Below are 25675 nucleotides of genomic sequence, written 5' to 3'. Positions count from 1 at the left end.
AGGTAACTCATTTCTCCATATTGTCATAGTTACTGTACCTCTCAGAGTCCAGCCTCATCAGTTTGTGTACGTTGAAGCAGAAGCGGAGGTCGGTGACAGTACAGCTGGGGTAGGCCTCACTAGAGTGGATCGAAGAGGGAACAGAGTTAAACCACCTATCCACACCAGGTGTATTAGTATCAGCTGTATCTTGAAAGAGTAAGGAAAGTGGGAAGTAAACATTTAAGATTACTGGAAGTGTTTGGTGATGAGGCCTGGGTCTGAGATCTCTCTGGGGATGCAGGTGATCATGAGAGTCCTGGCCACCTGACAAGATGGTAACAATAAAATGACCAAACGGTGTCTCTTTCAGTTTTCAGAGACAGTAACCTGACCATGCTGTAATCATTATACATTTGGCTAGGTTTGAGGAGCAGTCACACACCTTCTCGTCCTCTCTGTACTCCAGGCGTGAGGAGTGGTGGGCCATACACAACACTGTGATGATGAAGTAAAGCAGAGCAAAGATACTGTGGAGCCACAGGAAGCTGTCCCTAAGAGGAAAGAAAAGGTTTCCACATGACTGTTGGATAACCATGATGGTCTCAAGATATTCTTGAACACTTCCTGAATTATTATGAATCCTCTGCAAAAAGAGAAGCCATAGCCCTTTGACCTACTTCGCAGGAAGATTAGCCACAGTCGTTCTTCCAAAATTTTCAGGATTATCCCCTATAGAAAAGATAACATACGACAGTTGTGTGTAACAGTTATTTTTATAAAGTAAATGGGAGGGACTTTAAACACCCACACCACTAGAAATCCACTTTTTCCAATGGGGTTGCACAAAGTATGATATATCTGGGCTTGAAGTGACAAATCTGAACTGCCCATCTCGTGCAAATTCCTATGACATAGAAATTATTTTCATTCTACGTTTTGTTTCAGGGCTGGGTTTAATTTGAATGTACCGTCCAGTAGCATGGCATTGCTTATTAAATCATAAACAACTGCTAAATTCATCCTCTTGGTGACTGAGATGAGCCAAACAGCCTCGAGCCGCCTGAGCTATGGAGCAAATAAAGATAGGGGGTGCACCTCTACTTTCATTTACCAGAAAATTAGCAAAATCACTTAGTTTTGCGCTAGTCTGTATTACAAATATATCTGACCATTTTATAAATGGTATAATTGCATGATATGATAGCATTTTGCAAACCCGCTCATGATCATGCAAACCCGCTCATGATCATGAATAAAGTCATTGTAGCCTATCATTTCACTTCCCCGGTGTGTCATTTCTCTCTGTCTGTGTTTGGATTTGTGGTGTGTGTGGCCTACATTTAAGATATCCCTGGGCAGACTTTGTCCATTTGTGTTTATAACTGGTGTGTGTGCATGCATGCTAGCCCACCCCTATATGTGTTTGCATATGCATGTGTGGCCTGGTCTCTCCCAGCGAGGTGTCCCTCTACCTCCCCTGGCATCTAGGATATCCTTGGGCCTCCCAACATAGGCCAAGGCATCCTTCTAAATTACCTAGGAGGTTTCCGGAAAAGTTGACAGGCAGGATGATGGCCAAAGACAGCAGGCAGACCACAGTCATGAGCAGGATGATGTGGCGCTGGAAGGACAGGTAGGTCGTAGCATCGACACCACACTTACTCCTGATCTCATCATCCCTGGAGACGCAACACAGAGAGAGAGGTTCTGAAACTGGGAAGGAGAGCGAGGATCTTTCCAGGGTGGCAGGATTCAAACTAAGGAGACTAAGCACAGAGTTACAAAGAAGCAGTGTGCAGTTGAGAAGGGAAACAGCATGTACTAGACACATGGGTGTAATAGGAATGTAGTGGGAAGAGCAGAATCCTTCTCTTCTATGGGGAGACAGAGTCTGGTGCTCCGTGGTAGTGATGTTGTGGGGCCTGCTCCTCATACCTCACTGCACTCCTGGAGGGTCAGAAAAACCACTTGTCTCATAAAAGAAAAGAAACAAGAGTTGCCTGCTGGTTCCATGGCAGGCAGGCCAGGCCACACAGAGAGCTTTCAGGGTGGGTTAGCACTTTCCCAGGGTGAGGTATTACAGTCAGCCACTAACACAAGAGCTAAAAACAGCACCCAGAAGAACCCAAACTCCACCATAATAATACGGATCTAAATCCATTGAGTGGAGTCAGACTCAAGCAAGTGCAAATACTCTATGGTAAACCAGGGCACAAACAATCCCATGAGCACACAGTCGTTTGCTTTTCGCTGCTTAATGGGATGACAACATTGAAGAGAAGGGCAATAAAAATGATAGAAGTGAGGACAGGTAAAGGGTTAAACAGGCCACTGTTTTACACTTACTTCATATGGTAAAGTGTTGTAAGCCAAGAGCAGAAGCCCTAAAGGAGAAAAGACATAAAACATTCAGTGGATCGTTTATCAAATACAAAATCGATACCACATATGTGGTAGGCAGTGCCAAGCACGCCTGGACCGCGGTGCATGTCATTTGAATAACATTAAGGCCTACGCGCTGAGAGAGTGATGGGGTTTAAATAGGTCTAGTCTGAGGCCTAAACCACTTCACTGCTGTCAAACTCTGGGAGAAGACTCCTGTCTGACTCCATCATAAACATAGTGTGTTACATCGATGGTGGTGTTCTTACGGAGTCACGCAGGTAGGGGTGTGTGTGTGTGTGTGTGTGTGTGTGTGTGTGTGTGTATATATATACAGTGGGGAGAACAAGTATTTGATAACCTGCAAAATCGGCAGTGTTTCCTACTTAAAAATACAGACCTCGACATGCTTTGTATCATAGGTACACTTCAACTGTGAGAGACGGAATCTAAAACAAAAATCCAGAAAATCACATTGTATGATTTAAGTAATTAATTTGCATTTTATTGCATGACATAAGTATTTGATACATCAGAAAAGCAGAACTTAATATTTGGTACAGAAACCTTTGTTTGCAATTACAGAGATCATACGTTTCCTGTAGTTCTTGACCAGGTTTGCACACACTGCAGCAGGGATTTTGGCCCACTCCTCCATACAGACCTTCTCCAGATCCTTCAGGTTTCGGGGCTGTCGCTGGGCAATACAGACTTTCAGCTCCCTCCAAAGATTTTCTATTGGGTTCAGGTCTGGAGACTGGCTAGGTCACTCCAGGACCTTGAGATGCTTCTTACGGAGCCACTCCTTAGTTGCCCTGGCTGTGTGTTTCGGGTCGTTGTCATGCTGGAAGACCCAATCACGACCCATCTTCAATGCTCTTACTGAGGGAAGGAGGTTGTTGGCCAAGATCTCGCGATACATGGCCCCATCCATCCTCCCCTCAATACAGTGCAGTCGTCCTGTCCCCTTTGCAGAAAAGCATCCCCAAAGAATGATGTTTCCACCTCCATGCTTCACGGTTGGGATGGTGTTCTTGGGGTTGTACTCATCCTTCTTCTTCCTCCAAACATGGCGAGTGGAGTTTAGACCAAAAAGCTCTATTTTTGTCCCATCAGACCACATGACCTTCTTCCATTCCTCCTCTGGATCATCCAGATGGTCATTGGCAAACTTCAGACGGGCCTGGACATGCGCTGGCTTGAGCAGGGGGACCTTGCGTGCGCTGCAGGATTTTAATCCATGACGGCATAGTGTGTTACTAATAGTTTTCTTTCAGACTGTGGTCCCAGCTCTCTTCAGGTCATTGACCAGGTCCTGCCGTGTAGTTCTGGACTGATCTCTCACCTTCCTCATGATCATTGATGCCCCACGAGGTGAGATCTTGCATGGAGCCCCAGACCGAGGGTGATTGGCCGTCATCTTGAACTTCTTCCATTTTCTAATAATTGCGCCAACAGTTGTTGCCTTCTCACCAAGCTGCTTGCCTATTGTCCTGTAGCCCATCCCAGCCTTGTGCAGGTCTACAATTTTATCCCTGATGTCCTTACACAGCTCTTTGGTCTTGGCCATTGTGGAGAGGTTGGAATCTGATTGAGTGTGTGGACAGGTGTCTTTTATACAGGTAATGAGTTCAAACAGGTGCAGTTAATACAGGTAATGAGTGGAGAACAGGAGGGCTTCTTAAAGAAAAACAAACAGGTCTGTGAGAGCCAGAATTCTTACTGGTTGGTAGGTGATCAAATACTTATGTCATGCAATAAAATGCAAATTAATTACTTAAATCATACAATGTGATTTTCTGGATTTTTGTTTTTGATTCCGTCTCACAGTTGAAGTGTACCTATGATAAAAATTACAGACCTCTACATGCTTTGTAAGTAGGAAAACCTGCAAAATCTGCAGTGTATCAAATACTTGTTCTCCCCACTGTATATATAGTCATTCTCTAAATAATCTGCCTTTTGTTAATTTTTTGGTTTTTGTTTGTGCAGCTGGATGTTTCATCAACTCAATTAAGGAAAAGTGCTTTGATCAGGGTCACAAAAAAGAGTGGAATCCCACTCAGTGTCACCCTTTATCAGCTATACCTCCAGACCTATCCTACTGTCTGGACTTGGATCCATAAGAAAGTTGGACTTACCAAGTCCTTGGTGTCGGAGTCTGACGGGCTGGACTCTGACGGGGACTTCTCCTTCTCACTCTGCTCTCCGTAGAACAGGGACGTGAGGCTGAGCAACAGAAGACATACCAGGATTATCATTATGGTGCACGTCTCTTCCTACAGAATAGGAAGGAAGCTCATCACATAGATCACATCACAAGAAGGAAGACGCTATACTGCACGAGCAACAAGACTGCACAATATGAGACTACAGCCGTTAACCACATTCTTGGAAGGATGATTTTCAGTGGCCTGGACAGCATCCTAAAATGATATAGCAAACGTGAACCCATTTTGCAATGAGTGACTGTGGGAAGTTAATATCCTCTCTTTCCAACAGACGGTCAGGCACAGAGCCTGCAGACAGCATGAGTGCTAATTGTGTTGGCTGGGTCTAATAGCTATTCCATGCAGGACGCTGTCCTCCCATTAGAACTCCAGTCAATCTGAGATCATATCAATGATGGGAGGGATGGACAGTGTTCCTGGAATCCAATGAAGCATTGTGATGATTGAGTTTGGTGATGTTTCTTTCAAGTTGACGTTGCTGACAGCTCTACAGCGTGCCACTTTAAGCGTAATAATTGAATTAGCGCGATGGCCGCCCGCTCCGCAGAACAAGCAGATGTCACTGCCCCGGGGTGGCAGAGAGCCGCTGCTGGTCAGGCAGAACTAAATCAACCCCACACTCACACCGGAGTGGCTCCAGGTCAGGCAGAAGTAAGCTGTTGCAGAGCCTCACTCTGCAGACCCACACAGAGGACTGACTGGACCTCACGTCACTTTAAAAGCTAACGAGGTCCTAAGATTCAGGAAAATCAGAGCTACTATGAGTGTGCCATTATTGCCTTCTGCATATTATGGTATCAAAAATATTGTACTGACAGATTGTGATAGTGTAAAAAGTGATTAAATTGTATGCATGTATACAATACTGAATAAAAATAGCATGTAAAGTGTGTCCCATGTTTCAAAAGCTGAAATAAAAGACCCCAGAAATGTTTCATATGGACAAAAATCTTATTTCGCTCGAATTTTGTGCACAAATGTGTTTACATGATCATGCCGTTTAATCAGCTTCTTGATATGCCACACCTGTCAGGTGGATGGATTATCTTGGCAAACAGCATGATCATTACACAGGTGCACCTTGTCCTGGGGACAATAAAAGGCCACTCTAAAGTGTGCAGTTGTCACAAAACAATGCCACAGACGTCTCATGGTTTGAGGGCGTGTGCAATTGGCATGCCCACCAGACCTGTTGCCAGATAATATACATTTCTCTACCATAAGCCGTTTTAGAGAATTTGTCAGTACATCCAACCGGCCTCACAACTGCTGACCACATGTATGGTGTTGTGTGGTGGGTGGTTTGCTGATGTCAACATTGTGAAGAGAGTGCCCCATGGTGGCGGTGGGATTATGGTATGGCCAAGCATAAGCTACGGACAACGAACAATTGTATTTTATCAATGGCAATTTGAATGCACAGAGATACCGTGACGAGATCCTGAGGCCTGTTGTCGTGCCATTCATCCGCCGCCATCACCTCATGTTTCCGCATGATAATGCACGGCCCCATGTCACAAGCATCTGTCCACAATTCCTGGAAGCTTAAAATGTCCCGGTTCTTCCATGGCCTGCATACTCACCAGACATGTGACCCATTGAGCATGTTTGGGATGCTCTGGATAGACGTACTACAGCATGTTCCAGTTCCTGCCAATATCCAGCAACTTCACACAGAAATTGAAGAGGAGTGGGACAACATTCCACAGCCCACAATCAAAAGCCTGATCAACTCTATGCAAAGGAGATGTGTCACGCTGCATGAGGCAAGTGGTACACACACACCAGATACTAACCGGTTTTCTTCTACACGCCCCTACCTTTTTTTTAAAGGGATCTGTGACCAACAGATGCATATCTGTATTCCTAGTCATGTGAAATCAATAGATTAGGGCCTAACTACTTTATTTAAATTGACTGATTTCCTTATATGAACTATAACTCTTCTTTTAAATTGTTGCATGTTGTGTTTATATTTTGTTAGGCATAGTTATATTAAAGCAATGTAATAGTGTAACACGAGCTCCATCAAAGCAAGAGAGACAGGAAAACAAAGTATTTCATGAGTATGAGAATGCCTGGGCAGTACCATTTCTTCTCAGGAGGGGGAGCCAATCTCAAGTAGCACAGTGTCAATCAGTCATGAATTATGCTTTCGATACGGATTTCTCCATCTTGAGTGTTGCCTCTACTTCTAAACCAGACTTAAAATACAGTGAGTATGAAGAAGCCGAGGTGAAAGGCTTTACTGTACCTGTCATTCTCCATCAATAGAGCCAGACGGCCATAGTCCCATGCAGCCTTCCTCAAAAAGGAAAAGATCAGCAAAAAAAACTGCAATACAAAGAACGAGTTATAAGACACACAGAGCTCATCAACCACCACCTCCCTGCGCCTCCCTACTGGTCTAAAGCCATGCATGGGCAACCAGGACAATGGGTTAACAAGGTATTGGACTAAGATGAATAATACATTCTGCTTTTATAGTCATGGCCAAATGCAATTCCTAAGCTCTCTGCATAAATAATATCCCCTTGTTGTATACCCTTTCTCTCTGCCTGTCTCGAATGTCTTCTATTTCTTGTCCCTGCGTGGGTGTCCACGTTCCGCTGATGCCCCACAGATGATTATTGTGTGTGATGTTAGGAATGGTGCAGAGGCGGTACGCTGTCACATGGGGGACATCAAGGTTTGAACTCGTCATTAAGACACTGCTATTAACCTTCTGTGTTGTCCTGACTACCAGGGAACAATCGCAGTGAAACAATTAAACATGGGCTGGTAGACAGACTGATAACCAGAGAGGAAATCTAGTTTGACAAGACCTGACAGCGGAACAGAAGTGTACATTCCCAAATTTGGAGACAGATGGATTTCTATTATTATCCTGGAGTGGGAAGAGTAATCTTTCTGCATATTTGTAAACCCACCGTATGTTATAGAGGAGAGGAGAATGGAGTAGTGTTTATCATAAAACGATGAATGTGAAGGCTTGTAAGCAGATCCAGCATTATGGGCGGGCCTTAGGGGTCCTAGCTCGCCCCACCTTCTTGCCCGTCCAAATAAAATATTGAAATATTGATCATTTATTTGACCGAGACGCACGCCGACGGAAAGACGCATCGATCTCAGTTAAAGCATCCGAGCGAGCAAAACAGCGCCCCTCTGTCTCAGTATGTGTACACCATGTATCTGATGCTGCCTGGACCAAAATAGTATGACATGTCATACTATTTCTGGCCGGACAGCATCAGATACATGGGCTACATATAGAGGGGCGCTGTTTCGCTCACTCGGATGCTTTCTCCGGTGATATAATTTCAGCAGAGAGGAAGAGGCGAAACTAGAGGGCTGACTCTCGGCAAAATCTGTCCAGAATAAGCCCAATGCGTTTCTATGGGCTTAAGATGCAGACCTAAACTTGTCGCCTGCCTTCCCACCTTTGGAACTCTTATTGTTAGGGCGGAGACATGACCATCTCGTCATTATACAGATCTCTGGTTTCAGCCTCTTGCGAATTGGAAAGGAAAATTGGCGGGTGCAGAGAGCACTGTTAGGATGCTGGATTCTCCTAAAGTAAATTGATGTTTCGCCAAAATTGGCTATAATTACGTGTCTAAATTAAATCATTCAAAATAATTCACCAGGGCGCATGACTTAGCCACAGAGGATCATTCGCTTACTTAAAAAATGTTTTGCTGCGGATTGATTCAAATCACAAGTGTGTAGGCCTATGCCTATTTGGGAAGCCCGCAATTTGGGTAGTGCGAGTGGCAAAATGTCTAGCTGACTAAGTCGCGTCTGTCAGTAATAAGCATCTAAAATGCGTGAAGATAATGTGTTGAGTATAATTTAAAATGTTGCAAGAAGAAGAAGGGAGGGGTGTCTGGCAAAGACATAGCGTGTCTCTCTCCAGAATGCATGTGCTCCGCTCTCCAGAATCCGTCCAGCTGTCTCCGCTCTCCAGAATCCGTCCAGCTGTCTCCGCTCTCCAGAATCCGTCCAGCTGTCTCCGCTCTCCAGAATCCGTCCAGCTGTCTCCGCTCTCCAGAATCCGTCCAGCTGTCTCCGCTCTCCAGAATCCGTCCAGCTGTCTCCGCTCTCCAGAATCCGTTCAGCTGTCTCCGCTCTCCAGAATCCGTTCAGCTGTCTCCGCTCTCCAGAATCCGTTCAGCTGTCTCCGCTCTCCAGAATCCGTTCAGCTGTCTCCCGCCAATTCTTGTGCATTCATTGTTTAATTGTGTGAATTGTTTTCCCTTTGTTCATTTTCTATCAATTCCCCATTACAGGTCACCAGTAGGCCTAATAAATGTACCATTAATTCCCCGTCATTTGGTTACATTAATTTATGTTAATGCCTGTACTGTATTAATTACAGTCATTTACTGCTCTCATTCTTGGACTGGAAACGTTGTTTGAGGAGGTTACAACCTGCTACACTTGTGAGAAACAAGTTTGTTTATTTCATAACCATGAGTTTTGTAAATGTTTTCATTGTCTTTTGTTTGGAGTAATCCATGTGAGCAATGAGCATGTGTCTGGTTTCTCTGTCCTGATAAAGTTGAGGGAGAGAGAGCACCTGAGTACACACAGAAGTAGGCCTACCTGGCCTGCTGCATGCAAAAGTAAGAAAGCGCCCATTTGGCAATGTCTGATTGTCATAACTCACCACATCCACCACTAATAAGCTGAGCTTCTCAGTAATCTTTTCTCCACCTCACACAGTAAGTCAACAATGTCTGGTTTTTTAAAACATCCATTTCTAATGATTAGTTCCTCAGTATTTGAAGTCTTTCCAACACTCCCAGCTTCGATAATCACCAAGCCTTGGTGTGAAAGAGCAAAATATCATGATCTGATGATTCCAAACATCCAGTGGGATCGTCGTTAAAAAACAACTGTCTGTCCCGAGCTCACGTGCTCAGGAAACACTGACGGCCCGGAATAAGCTAGTTGGTATAATTTTGTAAGTTCGCGAGGGACAGCTTTGGGTCGACCTGGTTGATGATTTGATACAATGTTGCACTTGTATGTCTCACTGGTACCAGCGATAAGACGAGAGGTTGAGATTTCTGTAGCACTGTAGTGTGTGTGCGCTTGTGAGTATGTATACATACATGTATCTGTGCGTCTGTGTAAGCAACATACCAGCCACAGGCCAACATTGATGGCGAGGACCGTGGGCACCCCTCCAAAAGGCAGGCCCTGCAGGACACTGCTGCGGGAGTGGGAGCGGTAGCACCTCTCTGCTGCTGTGGTGTTGTCCTCCCCCAGAGAGTCCAGGAAGCCCAGCACATCCAGCTCCATATCCCTCCCATCCAGAGGGGGCACCCTCATCACAAACTCAGAATCCACCATGAGTGAGCCAAGGCCTAAGTCCCAGGGGCTGAAGTCATGCAACCATAACTGAGGAAATAGAAAAAGGAAGTGATTAATATTGAACAGTATGACATATCCCATGCCATGCTTTTGATGTCTGCACTCAATCGCTATCAAAGTATGTCACACATCACTACTTCACAGGAGAGGCATTTCAACATTTTTACTTTTATCAAAATGCATTTTTGGGACAGAAATGCCTTCTGAAACATGTGAACTTTCATGTGCCTTAATAATAAACTTGTATGCCATCTGTAAATACAATTGTTAAATTACAAGCCTAGTTGGTTTAGCCATGGAAAAAGAGAGAGGAACCTTCTTGCTAGCTATGATTGGCTGAGATAATGGATGGGCTGGACATGCCGAGAGAGGAGTTCAGATTGGTCTGCCATGTAGCACACTTCTGTCTATAACATGAGCTGCTTAGTATGTGTAGATAATCCTTGCGACCGCAGCTTTTTTTGAAAGATATAACGTTAGCCATGGAGAACTCTGCTGAACAACATTGCTGCCCTGAATTTAGCAGGCGCTTTCGACAAAGATCAATGGGAAGAAGTTGTGGACTACTTTCTGCACACAGTCAGTGTGAACCAGAGTGACTTGACGCAACGCCGGGCCAAACAAGCTGTACAGTAGCTAGCTACAAACTATCAAGTGAGTGGAATTGCAAGCATGTTATTCTTGCATTTTCAAATCAGTGAAAACTGCTAAATTATGGTTTACTATTCCTTGTCAAATATAGCATTATTATCCGACTGGCCTTGGCATGCTACTGTTTAGGACTAAGGTATGGATTCCCTATGGGCCACACTGCCTTTTTCTGTACAGGCACCAAGAGGATCTCTCCAACGCCTTCAGGCCCAGGTGATATGGGCTTGACGGTGTATCTACGCACAATACATTTCATCTGGAGGTCACAAAGGACCCATCAACCCAACTGTTTGCTGAGAATGTTTGGCATGTGCTTCCTTCGCCATATTACTTTGTCTTTTCCATTCACCCCAACACTGCAAAGTACAAAGGCATATTTGTAAGTCTGATTTCAGAGAATTTTCCCCCCAGTCCAATTATAATGGCTGCCATTGTCCTTAAAGTTGAGGATGAGGGAATGAATGCCATTTAAACAAGAAGTGACTCCTGTAACCCAACGCCCTCTCTAGAGTGATTTCTCTCCCTGGGGATATTGCAGGAAGTGTTAATATCCAATAGACTGGATTTTTAAATTTAACTAGGCAAGTCATTTAAGAACAAATTCTTATTTACAATGATGGCCTAACAAAAGGCCTCCTGCGGGGATGGAGGCTGGGATTAAAAATATAAAAAAATACAATATAAATATAGGACAACACTATATAAAGAGAGACCATAGACAACAACATAGCTAGGCAGCAACACATGACAACACAGCATGGTAGCAACAGGATGGTAGCAGCACAAAACATGGTACAAACATTATTGGGCACAGACAATAGCACAAAGGACAATAAGATAGAGACAACAATACATCATGCAAAGCAGCCACAACTGTCAGTAAGTGTCCATGATTGAGTCTTTGAATGAAGAGATGGAGATAAAACTGTCCAGTTTGAGTGTTTTTGCAGCTCGTTCCAGTCTCTAGCTGCAGCGAACTGAAAAGAGGAGCGACCCAGGGATGTGTGTGCTTTGGGGACCTTTAACAGAATATGACTGGCAGAATGGGCGCTGTATGTGGAGGATGAGGGCTGCAGTAGATATCTCAGATAGCGGGGAGTGAGGCCTAAGAGGGTTTTATAAATAAGCATCAACCTGTGGGTCTTGCGACGGGTATACAGAGATGACCAGTTTACAGAGGAGTATAGAGTGCAGTGATGTGTCCTATCAGGAGCATTGGTGGCAAATCTGATGGCCGAATGGTAAAGAACATCTAGCCGCTCGAGAGCACCCTTACCTGCCAATCTATAAATTAGGTCTCCTTAATCTAGCATGGGAAGGATGGTCATCTGAATCAGGGTTAGTTTGGCAGCTGCGGTGAAAGAGGATCGATTACAATAGAGGAAACCAAGTCTAGATTTAACTATAACCTGCAGCTTTGATATGTGCTGAGAGAGGAGGACAGTGTACCGTCTAGCCATACTCCCAAGTACTTGTATGAGGTGACTACCTTAAGCTCTAAACCCTCAGAGGTAGTAATCACACCAGTGGGGAGGGGCATTCTTCTTACCAAACCACATGATCTTTGTTTTGGAGGTGTTCAGAACAAGGTTAAGGGCAGCGAAAGCTTGTTGGACACTAAGAAAGCTTTGTTGTAGAGCGTTTAACAGGGGCCAGCTGAGTATAAGACTGTATCATCTGCATATAAATGGATGAGAGAGCTTTCTACTGCCTGAGCTATGTTGTTGATGTAAATTGAGAAGAGCGTAGAGTCTAGGATTGAGCCTTGGGATACTCCCTTGGTGACAGGCAGTGGCTGAGACAGCAGATGTTCGGACTTTATAAACTGCACTCAGAGGTAGTTAGCAAACCAGGCCAAAGACCCCTCAGAGACACCAATACTCTTTAGCCGGCCCACAAGAATGGAATGGTCTACCGTATCAAAAGCTTTGGCCAAGTCAATAAAAATAGCAGCCCAACATTTCTTAGAATCAAGGGCAATGGTGACATCATTGAACACCTTTAAGGTTGCAGTGACACATCCATAACCTGAGTGGAAACCAGATTGCATACCAGAGAGAATACTATAGACATCAAGAAAGCCAGTCAGTTGATTATTGACAAGTTTTCCCAACACTTTTGATAAACAGGGCAAAATAGAAATAGGCCTTTAACAGTTAGGATCAGCTTGATCTCCCCCTTTAAATAAAGGACGAACCGTGGCTGCCTTCCAAGCAATGGGAACTTCCCCAGAAAGGAGAGACAGGTTAAAAAGGTTGGAGATAGGCTTGGCGATGATAGGGGCAGAACCTTAAAGAAGAAAGGGTCTAAACCATCTGATCCAGATGTTTTTTTGGGGTCAAGTTTCAGGAGCTCCTTTAGCACCTCGGACTCAGTGACTGCCTGTAGCGGGGCAGGGGAAAAAGAGGGAGAAGCATCGGGATAGTCGCATTAGAAGGGGTGGGAGATGAGGAAGTGTTGGACGGCCAAGGCTGAGTCAAATAGGAATCCTGACATAATGAAGTGGTGATTAAAAAGCTCAGCCATGTGCTTCTTGTAAGTAACAACCACATCATCAACTTTAAGAGACATGAGCAGCTGTGAGGAGGGTTTATTCTCCAGGTCTTTAACTGTTTTCCAGAACTTCTTGGGGTTAGACCCACATAGAGAGAACAACTCCTTAAAGTAACTAACTTCGGCCTTCCGGATAGCCGGAGTCCACTTTTTTATTTTACCTTTATTTAACTAGGCAAGTCAGTTAAGAACAAATTCTTACTTTCAATGAACAGTGGGTTAACTGCCTTGTTCAGGGGCAGAACGACAGATTTTTACCTTGTCAGCTTGGGGATTCGATCTGGCAACCTTTCGGTTACAAGTCCAACGCTCTAACCACTAGGCTACCTGCTGCCACTTATTTCTCATTTGCCTGAACGAGCGCCAGTCAGCCTGACTATGCGTGTGCCGAGCCTTTCGCCAAATGCAATTCGAGGTGGAGTAACTCTGCGAGATCCCGGCCGAACCAGAGGCTGAACCTGTTTTTAATTCTCATTTTTCTTTACGGGGGCGTGTTCGTTAACAATACCACTGAAAATATTTAAAAAAGAAGGCCCAAGCGTCAAGTTGATTCTATAGAAATTTTACAGAGGCCAGTTAAAGTGTTTTAGCAAGCGTCTATGATAAATTACAGTAAAACAGGTACAGCCATCTGAAGAATCTTCCCAGTGAAAAAAAACAGACAGCTTATAGCCTATTGACCGGCTCTCATCTCATCATACCTAGGCCTATTATTTAAACATACTGGTTACAGTAGATCTTAACTAGGATAGGCGTTGTGTGCTCCTGCTATTTTTCACCCCATCAACACTCATTTATGTCTGGTGAAGCACCCACTGAGTGATATTCCCTGGTCTTGTCAGCATGCTATGGCAGAGTGAAGGCAGTCCTAGTAACAGGCTTCCCTCATTCACCATGAGCTGACAGGAGGAAGACGTAGGTTTATTAAAAAGCCATGGCTGGCTTATATAAAGCCATGTGAATAACAGAGTAGCAGTGGACTGGAGCTCCATGTGGAGATAACGAGCGGCCGTCAATCTTCACTGGCCCACAGAGACAGGAAGTGGACTAGTCACGTGGCTTGGCTGCTATGAACAGTTAAGTGTGAGGTAGCATGCAGATAAAGCTATGTATTAAAGAAACGCAAATCATGATCAGGAGATTAAACGTTTGACCACAGGAGCAGGTCGTTATTGTAAACGTTTGACCACAGGAGCAGGTCGTTATTGTAAAAGAGAATGTGTTCTCAATGACGTACCTGGTTAAATAAAACATTCAGAAAACATTACATAGCATGCACCTCTACCAATACGAGGTGATGTACAGTTAATTGGTATTGTAAAAGTTAAGCATATCATGATACTATGCATCTTAGAGGCTTTTCACTGTGTACTCAACTGATCCAAGAGCAGCTTGCTGAGGTTCAAAGTTTGTCGGTATACAATGCATTCGGAAAGTCTTCAGACCCCTTCCCTTTTTCCACTTTGTTACGTTACAGCCTTATTCTAAAATGGATTAAATAAAAATCCTCAATCTACACACAATACCTCATAATGACAAAGTGAAAACCGGTTTTTAGAAATGTTTGAAATGTTCAATTGATTGGACATGATTTGGAAAGGCACACACCAGTCTATATAAGGTCCCACAGTTGACAGTACATGTCAGAGCAAAAACCAAGCAATGAAGTTGAAGGAATTGTCCGTAGAGCTTTGAGACAGGATTGTGTCAAGGCACAGATCTGGGGAAGGGTCCCAAAAAAATTCTGCAGCATTGAAGAGCCAAGAACACAGTGCCCTCCATCATTCTTAAATGGAAGAAGTTTGGAAGCACCAAGACTCTTCATAGAGCTGGCCGCCCGGCCAAACTGAGCAATCGGGGGAGAAGTGCCTTGGTCAGGAAGGTGACCAAGAACCCAATGGTCATTCGGACAGAACTCCAGAGTTCCTCTGTGGAGATTGGAGAACCTTCCAGAAGGACACCCATCTCTGCAGCACTCCACCAATCAGGCCTTTATGGTAGAGTGGCCAGATGGAAGCCACTCCTCAGTAAAAGGCATGACAGCCCACTTGGAGTTTGCCAAAAGGCACCTAAAGGACTCTCAGACCATGAGAAACAAGATTCTCTGGTCTGATGAAACCAAGATTGAACTCTTTGGCCTGAATGCCAAGCATCACGTCTGGAGGAAACCTGGCACCATCCCTATTGCGAAGCATGGTGGTGGCAGCAACATGATGTGGGGATGTTTTTCAGCGGTAGGGACTGGGAGACTAGTTAGGATCGAGGGAAAGTACAGAGAGATTCTTGATGAAAACCTGCTCCAGAGCGCTAAGCACACAGCCTGAGAGTATCTGCAGAGAATAATTGGAGAAACTCCCCAAATACAGCTGTGCCAAGCTTGTAGCGTCATACCCAAGAAGACTCAAGGCTGTAATCGCTGCCAAAGGTGCTTCAACAAAGTTCTGAGTAAAGGATCTGAAATCTGATAGCAGTTTATTTTTAATACATTTGCAAAAATGTCTAAAAAACTGTTTTTGCTTTGTCATTATGGGTTATTGTGTGTAGATTGATGAGGGGAAAAAATGAAATGTAATCCATTTTAGAATAAGGCTGTAACATAATTTTGAAAAAGTAAAGGGGTCTGAATACTTTCCGAATGCACTGTTGTCCCCTGGGCCTGGATGAGAACACAGAGGGTATGAACACATCCCTCACACTGCTGAGACCTCAGTCAGGGCCTGAGCAAAGCCAACTGCAGCTACGTACACTCCCAAGCTCTCTGACCAATCAATACAAGACCATTTCTTAGCTCAACAGTATTTGTATACACTTTTCACTGAGCAAATTGCCACAGTAAAGTCAATATGATCTGAGCCCTATCTGAACCTTGCTGTACTGCAAACTAATACTAGTAGGAGACAAGCTGAACAAGGTCATGTTTTCATTTTAAGGTTCCTCAAACCTGGAGTCATTTTTTGCAGCAGCAACAGTAAAGGGCAGCCAAAACTGCATCACAATGCTGTCCAACAACTGTGCTGTCCAACTATTAGCTTTTAGGAGATAAGAAAAGAGACAACAACTAGAGTAATAGCGAGGTTAGAGAGAGATAAAAGAGAAAGCTATTAGGCATGCAAAATGTCAAACATTACTGGACTCCACTTTGGTGGGATTTCACTGCAATGATGTCACTTCTTGTGACTCTAGGGCACCATACGGTATGTGATGTCAGAGGACACCATGAGGCGCTCACTGTGCAGCTGGAGAGCTGGTGCAACAACAGGATATTTCCTGCAGGCATCAATGGGCGAGCTGATGAACTGATAGCAGTGGCAAACAGACTGGGACAATACATTTAAGCTATAAAACCATTAGGCCTATCTTTCACACTGGGCTTATCTTGTGAAGAGATTGGTTTTCAGAACATTGTGTGTCAACTGTCTGCTGCCAGCAGCATCTGGAAATTTCCCTGAGGACAACAGGAAGTCCCCATGGATCCAGGATCAAACCAGACCCAACATAGCTCTCTGAGGAGATGTTTCTTTCTATTCTACCCACCTAGCACATGCAGTTCTGAGAACCATATGTTTCTTAGAGATTGGTGAAAGCATGTGTGTCTTATGGTAATTTTGCATACAACCTTCCCACAACTTTCTGGGAATGGTGCAGAATAGTTGCTTGGCTTTGGAACATTCTCAGCACATTTAAGGAACGTTTCCTACAGGTTTCCTCATGGTTCTACTTAAAGTAATGTTCTTTAATTGTTCAGAGAACCTTAGTAAAAATGCCCATAAAAAAAAAAAAAACACGAAAAAGTTTAACGTTCAGAGAACGTTTAAAAACATATACATTCCGTTCTCAGTATCAACAAAAAAAACTGACTATCCTCCATCTTGTTAATTGTGTTCAGGTGTGTCGGCCCAGCCCACTAATTGGCCACACCTGATCTTAATAGGTGCTTGCTTCCTTTGAAATGGGGTCTGTTTCAACAGACTAAAATGAACAGCTTTGTAGGAGTTTAAAAAAACATAGCATGCTAGCTCAATCCTGGTGGCGCAGTGGACTAATTACATGGATAGAGAACAGAAGCTCAGGCTCGAATTTCACTGACAATAAACGTGTTTGCATGATTAATGCCTAAGCAAATTAATTTCCATGTTTCCTGTCTCTTAATGGAGTTGAAAACCGTTAACCCAAGCTAAGCTAGCAGTGTTATTAAAAGCATGATTGAAACATGTTATCAGAACGTTATTTAATTACCTTCAAATAAGCTATAATTTCCATTCTCAGAACGTAATTAAAATCGCCCAGGAAAACTTAGGGAACCATTGTAAAACATTCTTAGAACCTCCCAGCAACCTAAAAATTAAGGTCCCCAGAACAGGCTAAATGTTCACTTCCATTCTTGGAATGTTTTAAAAAAAGGAAACATATGGCTTCCTTCCCAGGAACAATGGCAAACCAAAAACGTACGTTCCCACAACTTCCAAGGAACCAAATGTCCTAGCTGGGTAGTGATTGAGTTTGCCCTCCTCACTGTCCCAGCATGCCATAGTACCTTCCTTATCTGTTAAATGAGGGTTCACTTTCCATAAGGGTTATTAACACTTAACTACAGTACAGCCTTGCACAGTACAAAAATAAGCTTACTGCAGAGTTTAAGCAAAAGCTCTCTACTAACAAGCAATACTGCCAGATGTACAGTAATGTGATAGAGGGTTAAGTTATCCAACCGTGAACACTGCTGTTTGTGAAAAAACAATGAAATAAAACAAAAGCCCCACCTATCAGTAACAAAAAGCACAAGAGACTTGCATGACAACGCATTCAATTCTATGTCCTACTACTTTACTGTAGAATGGAAATCTCTATATCATAGTAGTTCTAGATAAAATGATAAGGATGGAGAAGGGAGGGTGAATATTTCATAAATGAACCATAACCAAGAAGCATTCACTAACAGCAGCAATTACATCATTTAGTGAGCAAGTGTGGACAACAAAACTAAACAGCTGTGCGTAGGGAGAACTATACAATAGTGCCCTATCACACAGGGAAACAGCCAGACAATCTATTGAGAGAGATAGTTGGAGAGAGATACTTCCTCTCCAACTAATAAGAGCTTAACATAAAGTAGTTCAGACAGACCTGCATCCACTCAGAGTTGTCCCTCCATAGTCACTCCTCGCTAACTATAGCATCCCTCCATCAGAGGGCTGAGGTGGATCCTGCTCCTGATGTGAAGTGGGACTTTTCTACTGTACAGGAACTCCACACTGCAGGGCAGGACGCTGTGGGTTACCCACTCTGCCGGGTCATGAGGCACTACAACCAGTGCCACCGTCCCAAGCAATGTGACTCAACTGAATACTGTACTCTCGCTCTCACACACACACACACACACACACGATTCCCACCTCTAAAAAAGCAGCCTGGTATAAATAAGAGGCAATCAAATTAAATCTATAAACACTAAATGTTTCTCATCCTCTTAAAAGTCCTGATTCTATTGACTGCTGTGGGAATATTAGAGCCTTGAACTGCCTTTCCCCCGATGAGTGGCAGGCAGACATTACCAGGAGCAGAGAGTCCACTGGCCAGAGCATCAAAAAGCTGCTCAAGTGGATGGGCAAAGAGATGATCATGACGACACCTCAGTTTAAGGCAAATAGGCAGAAAAGTGGATATTTTGAAAAGAGCAAATTGTAGTTCAAGCCAGTTAATCTGCTCAACACACCAGAAAAACAGCTGAGGTAGATGTGTGTGTGCACCTGACTGAGGTTTTGCTGCCCTGAAAAATACTTTATACAAACAAACTCTGAAAAAGGTAAATCTGTAACACTAAACCTGCAATGTAAACAGTTCAATGGATCTGCCTTGGCCCATTACTCACAACCAATTCAGTAAAATAATTCTCTGAAATTACATCTGGCTAAGGTGGTTACTACACAATCCGTTATCTGCATCCCTGACCAACAGCCGTGCCATCCCAGTTAGAGTACCCCTTCAATTAGAGGGTCAAATGTAAGTAATTGTGAAACACAATCAAGCCAGCAAACAGCACATTGTGTTACATAGGCCTATTGAGGAAGGCCTAGTCCATGTTATTACTAGGCTTGGGCGATATACCATTTACCCAGGTAATTCTTATTTTTTTGGATAAACATACACAAACCAAAACCACAACAGTCCATGAACACACAGTAGCCTCCCCTTTCAATGCACAGTGTACATATCAAATTCAAAACATGATTAGGTCTGTTGGCAAATGTCACACTCCTCAAGATGATCAATGTAAGGTTTCCAGAGTTGATTAAAAACCTAGTTCAGCCCTCCAGTCTGTTATTTATGGTGAGTAAGATGCTTTACAATTGATATCTATAAAAACTACTTGCAGTAATTAGACCCAAGTTAAACGTATTTGATATTGGTCACCAATATTTCCATATTTCCAAGCAGACATAATTGTGGAGCTAGATGGATGTAAATTCCTAGACAATATGATAGCACAGACATTATCCCAAAATGATGTCAGTTTGTCACAAGACCAATATAACAATTTCAAATATTTTACTGAGTTAAAGTTCATAGAAGGAACAGTCAATTAAAATAAATTCATTAGGCCCTCATCTATGGATTTTACATGACTGGGAATACAGATATGCATCTGTTTTTCACAGATACCTTAAAAGAAAAGTAGGGGCGTGGATCAGAACCAGTCAGTATCTGGTGTGCCCACCTCATGCAGCGCGACATCTCCTTTGCATAGGGTTGATCAGGCTGTTGATTATGGTATGTGGAATGTTGTCACACTCCTCTTCAATTTCTGTGGATATTGGCGGGAACTGGAACACACGGTCATACACGTTGATCCAGAGCATCCCAAACATGCTCAATGGGTCACATGTCTGGTGAGTATGCAGGCCATGAAAGAACAGTGATATTTTCAGCTTCCAGGAATTGTGTACAGATCCTTGTAACACGGGGCTGTGCATTATCATGCTGAAACATGAGGTGATGGCAGCGAATGAATGGCACGACAATGGGCCTCAGGATTTCGTCATGGTATCTGTGTGCATTCAAATTGCCTTCGATAAAATGCAATTGTGTTCGTTGTCCGGAACCCATACTATAACCCCACCGCCATGGGCACTTTGTTCACAATGTTGACATCAGCAAATTGCGCGCCCACACAACGCCATACACGCAGTCTGCCATCTCTCCAGTACAGTTGAAACCAGGATTAAATTGTCCAGCAAGCCAGTGGCCATCGAAGTTGAGCATTTGCCCACTGAAGCCAGTTACTACGCAAAACCACAGTCAGGTCAAGACCCTGGTGAGGACGATCAGCACACAAATGAGTTTCCCTGAGACAGCGACAGTTTGTGCAAAAATTATTTGGTTGTGCAAACACACAGTTTATTCAGCTGTCCAGGTGACTGGTCTCAGACAGTGCCGCCGGTGAAGAAGCCGGATGTGGAGGTCCTGGGCTGGCGTGGTTATACGTGGTCTGCGTTTGTGAGGCCGGTTGTACGTTCTGTCAAATTCTCAAAAACGACGTTGAATACGGCATATGATAATTAACAATCAATTATCTGGCAACAGCTCTGAGACATCTGTGGCATTGTCTATTGTGAGAAAACTGCACATTTTAGAGTGGTCTTTTATTGTGCCCAGCACAAGGTGCACCTGTGTAATGATCATGTTTAAACAGCATCTTGATATGCCACACCTGTGAGGTGGATGGATTATCTTGGCAAAGGAGAAATTCTCACTAACAGAAACAAATTTGTGCACAAAATGAGAAATAAGCTTTTTGAGCATACGGAACATTTCTGGGACCTTTTCGGCTCATGAAACCAAGACTTTACATGTTGTGCTTATATTTTGTTAAGTATAATAGGGTTCCTTTTTGGTTTTCGCATCTCCAACAGAAATATTACATTTATGGGTGCATTACATGCATTCTGGCAGGAGTGTAGTAATTTCATTTATATGTTGCAATAATTTATATGTTTAAGGTTGTAGTTGCAAACATTTCTCACATATCTGTGACCAATAGTTCTCATCAATTTCTTGAGATTTGTTTCCCCATTTTTTGCTTTGTGTCAGACCCCAGTAAGACTAGCTGTCGCCATTGGCGTCGGCTAATGGGGATCCTAATCAATCAAATTTCTACTGAAATCAATTTTTCATATTTGAATTTTTTGGGGAAATTAGCATTATTTCAGTTGTTTTTCCCCAATTCACTTTGAATCCTGATATAGCATCATAACAGTGCATTTGGAAAGTATTCAGACCCCTTGACCTTTTCCACATTTTGTTACGTTACAGCCTTATTCTAAAATTGATTAAATTGTTTCCTCCCTCCTCCCCCCCCATCAACACACAATAATGACAAAGCAAAAACAAGTTTAGACATTTTTGCAAACGTATTAAAAATAAAAAAAACCTGAAATATTCCAGTTACATAAGTACTCAGACCCTTTACTCAGTACTTTGTTGAAGCACCTTTGGCAGCGATTACAGCCTCGAGTCTTCTTGGGTATGACGCTACAAGCTTGGCACACCTGTACTCAGTGGTGGAAAAAGTATACAATTGTCAAACTTGAGTAAACGTAAAAAGGTACCTTAATAGAAAATGACAAGTAAAAATGAAAGTCACCCAGTAAAATACTACTTGAGCAGGGTCTAAGTATTTGGTTTTAAATATTAAAAGTAAAAAAAGAGTAAATAACTTCAAATTCCTTACATAAATTAAACCAGACGGCACCATTTTCTTGTTTTTTAGCCAGGGGAACACTCCAACACTCAGATATAATTTACCAACGTAGCATGTGTGTTTAGTGAGTCTGCCAGATCAGAGGCAGTAGGGATGTTATCTTGATAAGTGCATGAATTGGGCCAATTTCCTGTCCTGCTAATCATTCAAAATGTAACGAGTACTTTTGGGTGTCAGGGAAAATGTATGGCGTAAAAAGTATATTATTTTCTTTAGGAATGTAGTGAAGTAAAAGTTGTCAAAATATAAAAAAGTAAAGTACAGACAAATAAAAATACTTCAAAATACTAAAGTAGTTTAAGTACTTTACACCACTGCCTGTATTTGGAGAGTTTCTCCCATTCTTCTCTGCAGACCCTCAAGTTCTGTCAGGTTGGATGGGTAGCGTCGCTGCACAGCTATTTTCAGGCCTCTCCAGAGATGTTCGATCGGGTTCAAGTCCGGGCTCTGGCTGGGCCACTTAAAGACATTGAGACTTGTCCCAAAGCCACTCCTGCGCTGTCTTGGCTGTATGCGTAGGGTCAATGTCCTGTTGGAAGGTGAACCGTCGCCCCCAGTCGGAGGTCCTGAGTGCTCTGGTGCAGGTTTTCGTCAAGGATCTCGCTGTACTTTGCCCCGTTCATCTTTTCCTCAAACCTGCCTAGTCTCTCAGTCCCTGCCGCTGAAAAACATCCCCACAGCACGATGCTGCCACCACCATGCTTCATCGTAGGGATGGTGCCAGGTTTCCTCCAGACATGACGCTTGGCATTCAGGCCAAAGAGTTCAATCTTGGTTTCATCAGACCAGAGAATCTTGTTTCTCATGGTCAGAGTCCTATAGGTGCCTTTTGGCAAACTCCAAGCGGCGTTTTACTGAGGGGTGGCTTCCGCCTGGCCACTCTACCACAAAGGCCTGATTGGTGGAGTGCTGCAGAGATGGGAGAACCTTCCAGAAGGACAACCATCTCCACAGAGGAACTCTGGAGCTCTGTCAGAGTGACCATCGGATTTTTGGTCACGTCATTGACCAAGGACCTTCTCCCCCAATTGCTCAAGTAGTCCCAGCGGCCAGCTCATGAAGAGTCTCGGGGGTTGCAAACTTCTTCCATTAAGAATGATGGACGCCACTGTTCTTGGGGACTTTCAATAATGCAGAAAGGGTCTGAATACTTGTAAATAAGGGTCCGTTTTTGATTTTTATAAAATGTTATATTTTTATAAAAGTTTGTATCAATCTATATCAAGCCTAGCTTGGGGGACTCCAACGTTTATGCATCCTTTATTTAGCGTGTACTCCCTTTAGACACAGCGACATTTATCTCGCCATCGAGTATACCATAACCAGCGCAATACATTTTAAAAAGGTAATTTTAGGTTTGGTAACACCAACTCTAATTTCTTATGACCCCTCATCCCTTTCGTCCATTCTATAAATATATTTTAGAATAAGACAAAATGCCTCACGAGATTTACCCCCCCCCCCCAAAAAAAAGATTTGAGTTTGGCCTGATTTTTAATTTGTTACCTTTTAGACTCCATTGTGTTTAGTTCTCGCAAGGATTATCCAACCCCAAAAATCGGCTCCACTTCCTCCCATGTAAAATTATCCGGGTATTGTTACTGGTCCTATGTTTAAAGACAAATAGTAATCATATCGCTTTCGATGCTGCCCGTTACCTTGCTAATTGTGCCACTTTTCCCGGGCGTAAATTTAGCCTATTTCTCATCCTAAGGAATCAGTGACATTTGATCCCAGGCATCTATTAGAACGTTGTGAGATGTTGCCTCCTACGTCTCCCTTCACATAGAAACTCATCTCTATCAACCACTATCGATCGAACCAAGGCCATACACCGCTATATGAGCGTTTTCTGCCCCGCTGCTTACAAGTGTTCGCTGCTGGTTCTTTTGTCTAAAATGCATAGCAGCATTCCCTCCGAATGCAGTAGTCTTCATTACCATTCTACACTCATTCTTCCAATGACCAACGGCCCCACATCTAAAACAGGGATCTGTCGCCATACTTTTCCCTCCCTGTTTCTGTGTATTACCGTGGCCATTGAAACCACTGTTAGTGACTTACACTGTGGCAGTGTTAACGCCTCGCACGACCGCGAATTGAGCTGAGTTAAGATTCCACTCAAAGCATACTGCTCTATTTCATCCACAACCTCGCAATTGCCGTTTTGAAAAACAGGTTTCAAATCAGATGTACAAATTCTATCAATGTACTCACGTACCCAGTCTTCTTGCAGCGGAGTACATCTAATTTTGGGCTTATCGGTTTGTCTTTTTTGTTGATAGAATGCCGACATCAAAACGCTGGTGTATTGAGCGTTAATTCTTATTTCATGTCATTGTGCCAAGTCACAATTGCATCTCTGTATTCTCTATTAGATTGGAATTTTCCGTCAGCAGGGAAATGCTGACCAATTTGCTCAATTTTTCCCATATTCGAGCCGATTTGGTCGAACGCTTGTGCGGCCCTATAACTTTTAGTAAACTGTTCTTCCTCTAGCCCCACTTTACTCCGAAGCCTCTCCCGACAGTGTTCAGAGTATTTAGATATCCTCACTCCTTAATACACGCCTTCTATTAACTATTTTGTAAGGTAGCGACACCCACTTCCCCAGAGTTGTTATGGTACAGTATGTGCCTATTAAATTGGTCACGGCACTTGGTACCTTGTCTGCAAATGTATTACTGGAGAATAAAGGTGACCTAATGTCTTATTCCAGTGTTGCGCCTCAAATAATCACTGTTGTTGATAACACACTTCACCTAAATTATTCACAGTTGTCTTCCTATTTCCACATAATCTGTCACGGTTCAACCAACCTCTCTCCTTATTGCTACTGCCAATACAAACAAATCATGATCCCACGTTTGAATATCTTGCTTAAAATACATGAATGTGGCTTCCCACTAGAATGTATAGGCAACCTTCTTATCACCATCCACATTCCCCCGGTTGTCCTTCTCCATGGACTACTTATTTACAACCTACGGTACTAGTACACAAGCATAACAATCCACACACACACACACACACACACTCAACGGCCTGGGCTTTCACCTCCTCTTTACGGGTCTAGTAGGGAACCAACCCCCTAGGACGTACCATCTGCAGGTACCAGCCTGCTTGGGCTTACCTTCCGGGACTATATACCATAAAACTACGACCGGTCGTAATAGAAATGGGACTACTGAAAAAGCTCAGGCTTTCTAGGTCCGTATCCTAGAATTGGTTCAGCCTACGATGCTCATCTCCCCATGATGTCAGAATGAGTGATAAACAAGGTAGGCACAGTTCCGACACCTGTTTCACTGATTCGGAATCCCTAGTTCGACTGTAAATCGTGGTGAACCCTGCTCGCAGCGCCAACTGTTAGGTTCTAAATAAAGAGTAAAAACTCACGGACGATCAATAAACCAAGTTTATTCACCCAAATGGTCTGACAGATGAACAGACCAAGACATCTTCACACAAGCACTAGTACTTAAACCTTCCTCCTTACACATCTGAACAGCTAATACACCTCTGTTGCTAGACAAAACTTTTGTGATATCTGTTCTTCCTCACTTCATCTGACCCGACGTCTGCCCAAAATGTCTACACTTAAAGCACATCTTGATTGTTTCCTTTCAAATCCAAAAGAGCCAAAATAATGCACATTGTGTCAAAGTCCAGATACTTATGAACGTGACTATATATTATTTTATCATTTTTTTTATTAAATTACAATTTATTTCAAAAA

The 25675-nt window shown here is 43.3% G+C and overlaps 1 protein-coding gene across 11 annotated transcripts in view; it reads right to left on the bottom strand.

The window, feature by feature from the left end:
* Positions 1-25675, bottom strand: part of LOC115162301 (calcium permeable stress-gated cation channel 1) — an 83576-nt gene that overhangs the window by 15548 nt on the left and 42353 nt on the right. For 8 of the 11 annotated variants that reach the window (XM_029713481.1, XM_029713473.1, XM_029713475.1 and 5 more), the window contains 9 exons: positions 9744-10001; positions 6850-6929; positions 4506-4593; positions 2329-2366; positions 1519-1661; positions 660-711; positions 425-533; positions 233-306; positions 39-119 (listed from right to left, as the gene is read on the bottom strand). In XM_029713481.1, coding sequence (XP_029569341.1) covers positions 39-119; positions 233-306; positions 425-533; positions 660-711; positions 1519-1661; positions 2329-2366; positions 4506-4593; positions 6850-6929; positions 9744-10001 — 923 coding nt within the window. Of the gene's footprint in view, positions 1-38; positions 120-232; positions 307-424; positions 534-659; positions 712-1518; positions 1662-2328; positions 2367-4505; positions 4594-6849; positions 6930-7140; positions 7762-9743; positions 10002-24153; positions 24516-25675 lie in introns of those variants that run through there. The other 3 variants (XM_029713476.1, XM_029713480.1, XM_029713483.1) reach the window with 3 other exon arrangements.

Source organism: Salmo trutta, chromosome 25, assembly GCF_901001165.1.
Source record: "Salmo trutta chromosome 25, fSalTru1.1, whole genome shotgun sequence".
Classification (NCBI taxonomy): domain Eukaryota; kingdom Metazoa; phylum Chordata; class Actinopteri; order Salmoniformes; family Salmonidae; genus Salmo; species Salmo trutta.
This window is presented reverse-complemented; position numbering and strand designations above follow the sequence as displayed.